The 14,258-nt window shown below is 31.3% G+C and overlaps 1 protein-coding gene across 1 annotated transcript; it reads right to left on the minus strand.

Moving 5' to 3' along the window:
- Positions 1 to 466: 466 nt before the first annotated feature.
- On the minus strand, positions 467 to 13,772 carry LOC144844187 (folliculin-interacting protein 1-like). The gene is made up of 12 exons (XM_078700942.1): positions 13,654 to 13,772; positions 13,192 to 13,355; positions 10,475 to 10,566; positions 9,624 to 9,701; positions 7,772 to 7,938; positions 6,753 to 6,959; positions 6,437 to 6,609; positions 5,945 to 6,115; positions 4,394 to 5,716; positions 3,891 to 4,059; positions 3,327 to 3,515; positions 467 to 3,076 (listed from the first exon to the last, which is right to left on the minus strand). Exons 2-12 carry the CDS (start codon positions 13,314 to 13,316, stop codon positions 2,813 to 2,815), a joined length of 2,958 nt encoding a protein of 985 aa, XP_078557068.1. The 5' UTR covers positions 13,317 to 13,355; positions 13,654 to 13,772; the 3' UTR covers positions 467 to 2,812.
- Positions 13,773 to 14,258: the final 486 nt, after the last annotated feature.

The raw sequence follows: 14,258 nt of genomic DNA on the forward strand, positions 1-14,258 counted from the left end.
TAAATCGCAGTTTCCGTAGTAAAATCAATATACAGCAAAGCTACTGGCTTTTGAATATTCATAAGATTACGTCACACAGACAGATACATCGTTTGCGTTTTCCCCCTCATTACTTGAAACTTCTCGCCAACCACAATTATTTTAAAAAACTCTTTTGCTTGGATAAGTTTGCTTCCAGTAATACAAATTGTGTCAAAGTCAGGAAATGATAGAAAAACGTATTTTATCAGCACAAGCCAAATAAGAAACATTTTTTCAGCTTTGTAGGGAACTTTCGGTTTGCAACGAGGTGAGAAGCGAGGACACACATGCCAATATCTGCACATGCTCACAATGAACTAGCATGACTTAGTTTGGTCGTCGCAAATCGAAAGCGCCCTAATATATTGTATCAAACATCTTTCAGTAGCTAGCAGTATCATTCAAAAACAAAAAATTAAGACAATACATTTTTTTTTCCAAAAATCTTTCATATATTTAACTTATTCATAATTTTTGACAAGATAAACACATTTTATAATAATCCTTTCATACATAAAGTATTATCATCAATATTACATTTATTTTACAGGCTATATCTGCCTATTCACTGAGGTTAAGTACTGAGGCAAAATTTAAACCCAACATTATTTGGATAATTACCAGAATAAATAACTGGTAGTAGTGTTATGAATACATTTTTTAAATTTTTTTGGAAACAATTTTATACCATAACATAACATATTGTTACAGGTTCCCCAGAAGCCATAACAATCAAACAAATTGTAACCCAAATAAATAATTATATTTCTATTTTGGTATTTTTGCTTATATCCTGCAAACAACTTGTAATAAATAGAAGGCACAGTGGCATACAAATTATTTTAAACTAGCTAAATTAAATACACCGTTAGAATACACCATAATATAGTTATAATACTTTAGTATTTTTAAGTTATAAATTGTATAGAACAAGTACACAGTTGAGATAGCTCACACTGCACATGTGCCAAATTCATACCAGGAATTAGGAATTGTTTAGACATGATTTTACTTTTCCATATTAGTATACTATTGAACATGAATGTTTTATACTTGATTGATCAATCTACAGACATATTTAGCAATCATCATAACTAATAAAACACATGTTTTTTCTAATGTTGAACAGTAAATGGATGGAAAATCAATCTTTGAATCTAAACATTCTTTACCTAAAATATATTATACAAACAAACTGTATTATTTTAAAGGGGTGTAATGAGTTTACATAGAATTGTATGACATTAAATTTAGAGTATCATTTATTCTAAATACGACAAAAAACTTTTTTATTATATATTTGGACGTTTTAGTTACTATTTTGCTGTTTATTGAATATTTAAAATATGTGACAAGTGTTCACAAATACTGTACAAAATCAACAATTATTGCACAAAATCAAGAAAATAAACCGCTTAAACTAAAAATCAAACTTAATTCAATGATTTAATTGATGACATCGTTGATTCAGACAACTTGTTAAGCTCTGTCTACACTACCAAATATGGTACTAATATGACATCATCATGTCCATATATGGGCACATCACATTTTTTTGTCATATAAAGTTTGATAGTGTAGACATAGCTTTAGGCCATGGCAAATAGATTGCCTGTGCATGAAATGCAGCCCCACATCATAAAAGTTCATCATCAGTCATTTTTGTTTTTTTTTTTCAAAAAAATAAATACCGAGATCGATGGTGACAATATTTAACAAATACATATCCTTCTATTTATATTATTTCATAAAGACTTTTCGAAATTGTAGTATAAATATATAGTGTTAAAAGGGTGCATGTCAATTTTGAGAAGGGCTGACGAGAACCATACAACATATTTTCCCTTAACAGCTATTGCAAAGGTAAGTAGTACACACAAATATTTTCATAATATATCAAATATAATCATAATTATTTTTCATATTTTGTATTGTTTTTACCAGGTTCAATCAATAATTGAACATAAGACTGTGTAATAATGATATTTTAGGATACATGTGATTAAAACCCAAATAATTCTGTGTAAAAGTTTGATTAGGGTATTTTTGGTTTAATAACTACAGTAAATGATATTTGATCAATCTTAAAGACAGAAATATACCACTATTTTCTGAATACTCTAAAAGAATATAAAGAACTAAAAATGTGAAATTAGTAAATCTTAAAAACCTAATGAAGAAAATACACTTATAGTTCATAAACATAATTCTAATTAATTAATAATTAGTCTTCTAGAAGAACAATGAAATCTTAATTGCCTGCAATTAAGATGCCACTATCAGTTAAATCTATCTGTTGCAAGTTTACTAAATCGCCACTCGGTCAAATAACAGAAAACACTAGGATCTAGGTGTCTTACCTACAACACAGACAAAGCCAAGAAGAGAATGTTAGCAAACACTTATTTATAATATTTGTGAGGAAAACAGTTGCAGCAATTGTTATTGAATAATAATGAATATTCAGAAGCACATCATTAATATTCATAATCATATTATGATTATAGACCTGGTTTATTTTTTTGTAATTCATGTTATGCAATACTAACTGCCGTTCAGGTCAACTTGATTGTCATCTAATGGACAATACTCAGATGTTTATAAAATGCTTGGGTAGTTAGCCAGATTGGCGTCAAGGCAGCCAGATTGACACTAAGGTAGATTACTTCAATTATTTGCGATCTTAAACGTCAGATAATTTTGGTAAGTTAATCTGATCGGCAGTAGAAACTTAGCATAGTACACAGTAGGTTTAATATTTCCTCCATGATTTTCTTGCTTTCTTTAAACATTATCCCTGAGATTCTTCAGTAGTTGATGATGGTTGAACCTGTTGCTGCTGGTTCGAGCTCCACGTTCTGTAGTGATGTTCATAGACAATGTGGGATGAGTGAACACCAGAGACGGATAGAAGAAGAGGTATATCACTTTGGTCTATTGCAAGTCTGCTTTGTATCTCGTCAATGCCTGCCTTGCAGTTACTTTTCAGGTAGTCTGTTAACAACGTACTTTTGAAGTAAATTTCTTGCAGACGATCTTCCAGATGCATTAAACACTGAGAATATAAAAAGTAAAAAATAAGAAAAGGCAAATATAGAAAAATTAAACCACTCAGAAACTGAGTGAAGTACTTGGCAAAATAAAAAACATAGTAATAGTAATACAGTAGTAATAATAATAGAATTTTCATTTAAATGATGAGCAAATGAGACTAAATTGGGTGTAGTAAACAATATTATAAAATTGAATTATAATAATTTTTTTTATTCATTCGTACTTAAATTTGATTGGTGAAATACACTTACAGAATCTGGGGCTAACTTTAGCTGCCATAACTCCTGGATGGACTTTAGCAGGTTGGAAACTAGCTTAGAGGGCGGTATAACAGCTGGCGCTCTATTCTCCATATCACTAGATAACAATTCCACTGTCCATTTATCAGTATCAGCCACGATACACATACTGCTAGCAATGGGCTCATCCAGCACAGAATTCTACAAAAAATAACACAGTATGAAATCAATAGGACATGCAAGACTAAGCCATTTCAAAAATATATTTTCCCCCTTCCCCTTACAAAAAAATATTTTGATGTCACATAATAGTTATTCACTTTTAACAAAAGCTGGGTAAAATAAAAAATCATTTACCTGAAAAAAAAAATAATTTAAAAAGGAAATCAATGGGTTTTTTTGTCAAAATGTAACTGTATTTATTATGTCTTTTTTATAAGCGAAATCATTACTGCTTCTAAATATTAACAATACTTTCACTTCTGTCTGAAACATATCAGTATAAATTTATTTCAGCAGAATAATAGATAAAAATGATACAACAAAATTGGTGTGGGTGGAAAAATGATTGTATACCTGCGTGCTTAACTTGATTTCACTTCTCAACTTTGATTTATCTAGCTCTGGTAGGCCTTGAAGTGCAAAGTCTGGGAGGTAGTTTGGGGAGTAACCTCCAAGTAAAGAACGACCAAAATTCTCCAAATGACTACACTGAGGGGTAATTGAATTGCCAATAGACAATGTCCTGAAAAAAAAGCAAAAAGTAGTAAGCATAGTAATAATAGTATGGGTGAAAAAAGGAGACAAAAAACTAAATAAAAAAAGTGTACTATAGTTGAAATATTTGTATTACTTATTTGCACAATAACACAAAGGTGCAATTGTGTAAGCCATTCTAACAAGCAATCTTAACCAAACAAGGTATAAAATAACAGTATTGTAAAAATTAGGTATAGAAAATAAAATGGACTTTTAGTTAGCCAATAAAAATACAACAAGTTGTTGCATAGAGAAATTCTTTTATGGCGACACTGGTATATTTCATAACATTTAAACTTTATTGACAAACATTAACTTACGGCATAAATGGGAGTTCTTCCGGATCCATATTGCTGCTTCCATTGGATATTGTTGATTTATTCGACAATAAAGAAATATCAGATATTACTGAATTCCCACGCTCAACTAATCTTGGATCGTAACCACAATTCTCACTATAACTTCGATGTAAATGAACCTTTGGTGTCGTCAGACTTTCAGTTACTGGTGTCAAATTATCACCAGTAAAAGTATCAAGGGTGGGAGTAGAGTTCCCAGAAGTAATTTCATTAGTATCTTTATCTACAACAGTATCCTTGTCTATGTTAGCTTGGCTTGCACACGAAAGCGTTTCTTCTACAGGACTGTTAATAACATCTGGTTTTAATACCAGTTTTGAATGATCTACCATAGGGATATCAATTTCATTTACATCTCCACTGTCAACAGCATTGGTAAGATCAGGATAAAGTTTAACTGACTTTGATAGGCTATTTGGTGGTGGTACATACCCAGATTTTAACAAATGTTTAGTTAGTTTTAACTCTTCAAAATTTAATGTTTTAGTTCTTACTGGAGCTCGACCAACAGCGACAACATTTTCACATTTCACTTCCAAAGTCATGTCACTGTGTGCGCAAACAATAGACGAGTCTTTCATTGTAGTGTTTCTTGTATCTACGCATTGCACGGAAATTTCATTTTCAGTTTTTTCTGGAAAATTAACAACTGGCAAGCATTGAACAGTTTCAGTTAGTTTACGATTAGAAATTGGTGACGTGTGTTTGGAATCATCACTACTACTAAAGTAATCACCCTCACTTACAGTAAATCTACGATCTTTTTTAAAGTTCTTTAACTTTGCGTTTGAATTACTCTGTTCCCATTGCACATCAAAATCGTCTGCGTGATCAAAGCAGTCCGAGCTATGTTCTATAGAGGACGCTATACCTGAATCTCGCGTTTTGGTTTTAACAGAACTTGATCTATATAGATTATTAGAATCGTGGCTGTCAGTCTCAAGATCATTAGATTCTGTGTTTGACAGATAACCGGATCCTTCTGCATGATCTCCGATTGCACTGGCTGCCAACACTTCATCACTCATTGTACAACCATCCAGATGCCGTGACTCATAATCCTGATCTGATGGCATCAGGACAAACTCTGCAACATCATCAAAGCTAAAGACTCTCTTATATTCCATTGCTATCTCCTCTCTCTTCTCTTGTTTCTCATACACTTCGCTGCAACGGATGAAATAACTAAGAATGAACAAAAACCGACAGACAGTCTCTGCCTTTTTTCCCACTATCACAGTTTTCGATATGTTTACAGGATAGCCAATCGAACCATACAAGTCGCTGTAAAGAAAAATTAGGAATTCATATTAGATGTGACAGATTATACATGCACATTAAATAATAAATAATGGTTTGATTTATAAAGTATCATCTTTTACTTTAACCATTAAAATTAAGCATACTCTCCATAATATAAATTAGCAAACTATTCTTCTTCTTATGAAGTAAATAAAATCAGTTTTTATGCAAACAAGTAATAAAGGATATTTCATATAATAAATGGCTTACCCAAGCTGTGCCCAGAGTGGGTTGTATGGATGGGACTTGGCCAGGGTGTCAAGAAAAGTAGACGAGTGCTTGTCAAGGTAGGCCCTGTTTGGTGTCACTCCAGCTGGCATCACTGTTGGTACCCAGGCAAGATGGTGGGTTAGCACACCAGTTAATAGACAACTAACAAAACTGAAAAAAAAGATGATGTAATATATGTAAAGCCTCTTTTATAAGTGTGGCTGACAATATCAAAATATGCCTATCCAGAACACCTTTGTGCTGGGAATACAACCAATTTATACCAACTATCAAGTAAAGTAGGCCTATGTGCATATTGTAACAAATCTGCACAAAAGACATTTGATACACTTGATTGGACAACGTATGATGAGTAGACTGTGATCTACCAGGATTCACTCTTAATAAATTATGCCTTGCACTGCAGGGGATATTCCTTACAATATTCCTTGAGCGGCCTAGCAGATATGATGGCATGACAAATACACTTACAAGTTTGTGTTGAGTGTATTATGCTGATCCAATTCTGACATCAATTCCTTAAGGAAATGTTGGCAGAGATGGCTTCTTTGACTTGGATAGCTCATCAGATCCAACCAGATTGGTTTTTGAATACGTGGAGCCAGGTATAAATTACAAATAGAATTTCGGAACTCCTCCAGGCCCTGGATGAATAAATATATCAATTTTCATGAAACTTTTAAGACAGTCTGCATTTTCATTAAATATTGATTATGATTATTGATTCTCTAATTTTAGTGGTATTATATGATTAAATCATTTCAATTCGAGAATGAATATTACTTACTTCAAATAAAGGTGTTATGTAAGTTCTTCTTTGGAGTGTTAATGCCTTTTCAACGACCAGCGTTAACTTTTGAAAGTGCGATTCAAAAAGTGAGAAATGCGAGAAGAAAAATCGCTCAAACTTGTCAGCTTGTTCTTCACTGCCATCCTTGCCTTGACCAATAACAATCGCTAACCCAATCTTTGGATTTCTTCTCCTGGATACAGGCTAAGTATAATAGAAAACAAAATAACATTAACAGCACAATACACATTTATGATAATTTAACATGATGTTGATTGAGAACGACTTTGTGAAATAGTTTAACAAAAGAACTTTTTATATTACATACTACTTACAGCATTTAACAAACATAATATAGAATAGAAAAATAATCATTGGCTATATAAATATTTGTTTTAAATTCATGTGTAAACACATCTTTAATAATTAATCATTTCAAGTTGTTATTTTTCGATAATCCATAAAGCTGAAGAATTAAATCGCTTTGATTTTCAAAAGTTTCAACCACAGCAAACTTACAAGGACACAGTACAAGGATCTGATTAATCCTAGCAGCGCCATCACAAACAGGAAAAACAAGGAGTGTATCAAAATGACAGAGGAAATAATGTTCATCTCCTGTCACAATCACCTAACCTATTTAAGTTAATATTTAAAAATTGTGTGGGATTTCAGTTCTATATTTTCAGAAATATGTTTAGTATGTTTAGAGTTCATTCCACAATGAAACCAAATTAATATCAGAGGTTAAATGACAGCTAAGGATATTCTAGTAATCAAAATATTATAGTATAGATACATATAGAGTCAATTGCAATATAATTGGGTCATTATTAAAGATTAGAGTTTATCAATATACTATCAAACTTTATGTGACAACAAAATGTGATGTGCCCAAATATGGATATGATGTCATATCACTACCATATTTGGGCATATCACTACCATATCTGGGCACATCCCACGTTTGATAGTGTAGACAGAGATCTAAACTTTGTATGGAATAGAATACATGCCTCATCCTGGGTGGTATGTCCACTATCCATAGATGACCGCCTCCGTCCAAGATCAATGTCCATTCTCATTGTCTGACTGCGCAATACTCTTCTAGAGAAGCTAGATGAGGTACTGGACACACTGCTACATGGTGATGGAAAGGGTGTAAAAAAGCTACTTGATGATCCTAGTATTAAAAAATAATAGTGTAGAAAGTGAGTGAGATTAATATTGCATCAATCTATAATTTATTATACTTTTATAAAACTTTACAGTCCAGATTTATACAAACTCTGCACCACGCTCAAATTTATTATTGATCGAAATGTCGAGAAACAGTTCATTTCAGTATAACTTTATATCAACATTTCATTTCAGATAATATCTCCTTATCAATTTAATAAACTTAGTTAAATAGACAACGTTTTTCACTTTTAGAATAGAGAAATTAGCAAACAATAAATCCAAAAAGGGAGATTCCATTATTCATATTTGATCTGTATTTGCAATTATTTGATGCTGTCATATATGGTTGCAAAAGATAGTCTGACTAATCCTCCAAGATGATTCCAAATCATGTGCTTATGACAAGTCAGTAAGACAAGTCAGTCGCTATAGGTTCAAGGCGCTGCACCCTACACATATGTGCTGTTACAACTTATCAGTTAACAGGTGCAATTTGATCACTTTAAATTATTAGACAACCTAGTTCAGTGACCTTGTGTTGTATAACACCGTAAAGATCTGTATGACACGCAACCGAACCTAGCCAAGCATAAATCCTTGTACGCAGCCATACAGATAAATTAACTTAACCTCTTATCACGTAATCTTTACTATTGTGTTAATTCTGTATGGACAGGGATTTCTTATTTGAACCAAAACTATTAGGATAAGTCGAAGACATCCATTAGACAAATAAATCCAATTTAAATACCAACCAATATTTATAGGTTGTTTGCTACATCTTCTACTGGATGTTTACAAAAAGGAAATAAAGTTGACAATGTCTGAGTTGTAGCAACTAAAGTACCGATAACGTTTGGCAAGAGATGAGTCGAATTTAAGCAGCACAATCTAAGGTGAAGTCATCACAAGGGAATATACTGCCAGGGTGTAACAATGTCTTAATGTTTTAAATGTAATTCCGTAATAATAAAAACTCCAGTTTACAAAAGATGGGTGAAGAGTTGGCAAAATGCCACATGAACAACCAAACTGCTATCTTATTCATTTCCTGAACATTATACTTTCCTATTCCTGGTCTCCCTTGTCAATAAATATGTCCAGAGTACAACAATGGTTTTAATAACCGAGCGTGTTAACATACCTTGAAATAGTCTATTATTTGAGGGCTTTGTTTTAAATAACCAAATACACAATCCGTATGCCATTTCAGCTTTATTTTTCTATATCATATAGAAGTACCTGTGTTACATGCACTATTTTCATCAGAAAGATGGCCTTCTATTAGTAATAATAGTTCTAATAATAGCAACTATTGTTAGTGCTAACTATCATGAAGCAACAGAGAGCAATTAATCTTACACCAATTGTCTGGTTATTGTGATAGCTGACTACCTTAATTTCAGAATTCTGAATTGTTTCAGAAGAACTGGGAATTTATCAGAATTATGGTTGGTTTGTAAGCATGTGCAGAAGTTGGTCATTTTTCATTGATTTGTTTTTATTTTGGTTTTAAATCATGATGTGCCACTAACAATACACCAACCAACAGTGGTGTTTGTAGTCTAAGTGTCGCTTACCTGGATAAACCGACATAAAGAGAGGAATACATTATGAAAAGAAGAACATTAGTACATTAAAATATCACACCCCCGTTGGACAATGGTATAGTCCATATTTATTTACCTGACATCCCTGCAATGCCACTTTCTGAATCTTTACTCCTGGAAGGTGAGTTTGGAATCGCCATTGGAAGACTATGGGCTACACAAATAAAAAAATCACATTTACATAAATTTATATAATTTTAAAAAGAAGCCATTTAAAAATGGAACAGAGCAAATTAATTATTGTGGTTACTGTATATATAAATCTTTAGTTTCCTATCTGTGTAAATCCTGGTAAAGTTGTTCACCTGTGTAATCTTAGTATTATATTACTCTTTCTCACAGTTATTTTCAGCATACACTGTATACAGTATAAGCCTACTTTAAAGCCCTACTTACCAAACTTTTTATTTACTTTGTTCATAATGTATTGTAATTTGTATGTAGGTTCTGGGTTTATTCCATTATGTATTATTATTATTATTATTTTAGTGTGGCAAGACACTGTACAGTAATAGCTATGTAATTGTACTACTTTCTATGTATTTGATTGGTACTACTGTACTTGTTAAGCCTTGTTTACACTATCAAAATGTATGTGAAAAAATTTGATGTGCTCATATATGGACATGATGATGTCATATCACTAGCATATTTGGCAATATTACTACCATATTTGGGCACATCACACTTTTTTTTGTCAAACTAGTTTAATAGTGTAGACAGAGCTTAAGAGTAGTTCAGACTACTTTACTGTTTACATTTCTTAGTATTTGCTATGCAAACAATTAAACAGTTCAATGACCATGTCGGGTGTTATCAAATAATAAATGATATGACCCTATATCATCCAATCAAATTACAAGATTCTACTCTTTATTAAGGCATTTAAAAAATAAATATTAAATGATAAGTTATAAATCCACTTACCTAATGCACTTTCATTTTTGGTAGATGAATCTATAGTCTTTGGTGTGCTAAGATCTACCATTGATGAATTATGTTCAATACTGTCCTGATCTCTGTTGTTACAAAACATAATTCAATTAGTAAATAAGTATTACTGTACCTCATTTTTTATCATGTTAATAATTGCCTCATTTAAATACAACTGTGAAATTGGTATATAAGTACTCTAGGCGTTGATTTCAGTTTGAGTATTCTGTCATGGTATTATATTAAGGCAGTTTGCCTGTTCATTAAATACCTTACTATTTTGATTTTAAATAAGTATTAAAAACAAAAAATATATTTTACAGTAGGTACTGTACACTTTTATATAGTTAATAATATAGTTTATATACACAATAGAACACATTTAAAAACTTAGAAATGTAAAATTAAATTGATAAATTACATCTTGTTTGAAGCTGGAAACATTATCATAACATAAAAACATTAACATAATATAAATTAACAGGCACAGAGTGATACTGAATATTAATTAATTAATTTTAAAACTATGAGGAATGATGACATCTGTGAGAATGAAGTATTCTAACCATTAGACCACTGGGGCTTTCATGGTATTGTTCAAATTTGATAGTGACACTTTACCATACTATGAACATTATCTGTGATTTTAAAATAAATGAAAGAAATAATGATAACTCAATGTTGTAAATGTCAGATCAGGGTTTTCATTGTCAATTAGAATAGCCCAACAGAATTGCGACAGAACAATATACTGTATAATGTAATACTTACACCCCACCTGTTTTGTCACATGTTAATTCCTTATAGGCTTTTTATCATACTCAGTATAGCTAATTAACATAAAGTATGTTGCAATTGTATTATGTAAATAATGACATTATGAAAATAAATGCAATGATTTATAGATTTTTTAAAAATCCTGCCATATTCAAACAATATATTGTAGGGTGTGTGTGTCTGATCATGTGATTCTGTCATTATCTTAATAGGTATATTTTATGAACTATATTAGTAATTTAGCTTTGGCCTAGAAGGAGAAATGTTGACTTATCCACCACGCGTGACAGAGATAAAAATCAATGCAAGTCAGCACTGTGATTCAAATTTATAACACAATCTCAGTCATGTGATGCTCTTTAGCTTTTGAAAGAATAGTCTCTGTTTTAACAAGGACAGGAACTATACACTGCATCACATGATATTTATTCAATTGTCTATTTAAAGGTCAGTTTTTAAAATGATTGAATGACTGTAGTAGTTGTTTTGCAATAAATTAATTTTACCTACCACCTTAAACTTAATGCAATTATGTTAATGTTTCGTATTTGCATGTCTAAGTGCATCATTTATACTGAAGTATTACACAAACAAAATATCCTATACTAACCAACTAAAAAAGAACTCAATAAAAGTAAGTTCATTTACTAATCATACAAAATTCACAACTTTAACAAAACCAGTAAAACATAAAAAAAACAGTAAAATATAAGAAAACATTTATGTTAATTACATTTCAGTAGGTTTAAATATCCTATTTTTCTTTTATTCCAAATTAAAATAAAATGTTCTTTTCATGTGTCAGCCTATCCTAAGACTGATTGAGCACACTACTGATGTATTTGTATTTTATTCAATGCACATCCAATAGCAACAACAAAACCTGCACTAATAACAGACAGATTTACAGCTGGGGTTTATAGTATTCTAACTAATTAACAATTAAACAATGTATTGCATCCATGGTGATAAGTCTATTGTATTCACAGAAAATAGTTTAATATGCTTAATATCTAACACCAATTCTCCATAGAAAGATACGTCTAGTTTAAAGTATTCTCTAGTAATTTGGAGATGAAAAAGCATTATAAATTAGATATATTCTGATACAGTGTATTAAATATACTGTAACAGTAGTATAACTTTATAATGTACTGTATCCATGGTGATGAGTCTATTGTATTCACAGAAAATAGTTTAATTTGCTTATCTAACACCATTTCACCATAGAACATCTAGTTTAAAGTAATCTAGTAATTTGGAGATGAAAAAGCATTATAAATTTGATTTATTCTGATGCAGTGTAATTAATGTATACTGTATAACTTTTCCTATTAATTAAGGTTATCACACTGAAAATGAAAGATTAGCTATCCACACAGATTTTAACATAAACTGAAGCCCTAACTAATGTATGGAAGGGTATTTCCATATTGTACAGAAGAGTTTGAATTTTGGTTGCAATACATCTGAAAATGATCATAGCATAAATGATTCTCAAGATTTAAATATACCTATTATGATAATGACAGAATCACATGATCAGACACACACACACACCCTGCAATAAATTGTTTGAATATGGTAGGATTTTTTTTTTTAAATCTATAATTCATTGCATTCATTTTCATAATGTCATTATTTACATAATACAATTGCAACATACCTTATGTTAATTAGATATACTAAGTATGATAAAAAGCCTTTAAGGAATTAACATGTGACAAAACAGGTGGGGTGTATTACATTATGATACAGTAGATTGTTCTGTCGCAATTCTGTGCACTACTTGACAAAGAAAACATGGAGTTGTAATTATTTCTTTCATTTTTTTATGACAAACTTTAAATTTACTAACTATTTTTCCCATGCAGATTTATTTTTCATAAATAATATTACTATTATTACGAACTGTAAATGATAGAACAACTTACAACTGTGAATCCTTGACTGATTTTAGAATGAATATTCTTGTGAGCATCAGTTGTGGTGGGTACCTGAGTGTATGAACTTTGAGAGTCGAGCCACGGTAAGAAATCGCAACAGAACCAAACATCATCTCTCCGAGCAACTTTACGTCAGATCCTGGTCTTTGAAACTGCAATAAAGTTAATTATATTTTTGTATGGATCTCTTATTTCTAAGTATTATTTGTGATATGATAATTTATACTTTTGTATAGCGCCATTTTCAATGATAAATCCTTGCTCTAGGTGCTGTGGATTTAAATGTTAAACATTTTAACTAACACACTTCTCCTCTATAGGTCATGTACGTCAGTGCATCCAATTAAAGCTGTTTATTGATCTATGAAAAAAGGCATAGGATAGATAAGATTTTTTAATTACTTTGAACTTTAAACTTTTAAGAGAATAATTGCAAGAGTGTTCATTTACCTGGTATTTTCCATTTTCTCCATTGTCCAAGCATGGATTGCTGGAATTACGTGGCAATGGGGTGCTGCATCTCCCCTTGGGGGAAGGAGCATAAAAATGTGAACGAATTGAGCAGTCATGCTTGCGTGCCTATAAACAGATACATTGAAATGAAGTACAGTCAATTGAAAATTAAATATATATATATACAGGTATGATTGCACAACAGCAGCTAAGTTTAAACTGAAAACTATAACCAGTAAATTGTTCAGCGATATTGATGAAATACCAAAATGCCCTACTGTGCATTTGTGCAATTTCTTGTAGTTTTATTGTCTAAATTATGCTAAGCAAAATGAATTTCCATCTTATGTGGACCAATAAAATGTCTAGATCCTATTTTGAGCTTTGTTTATCATGTTTGAGTAAACTAGTTATGTTTACTGTTTTGAATAGTACTGTACATAGAAAATTCCCCCTTAACTTTTTCACAATACGTAAAATATTTGATATAAACATGTAGATCACAAGTCGATAAAATAATCTAATAATCAGATAAAGAAATAGTTAAAACATGTGATATTCAGTCACTTGGTACAATGCCAATACAATTATACTACTATCGC

This window comes from Antedon bifida, chromosome 6, assembly GCF_963402885.1.
Source record: "Antedon bifida chromosome 6, ecAntBifi1.1, whole genome shotgun sequence".
In the NCBI taxonomy this organism is placed as follows: domain Eukaryota; kingdom Metazoa; phylum Echinodermata; class Crinoidea; order Comatulida; family Antedonidae; genus Antedon; species Antedon bifida.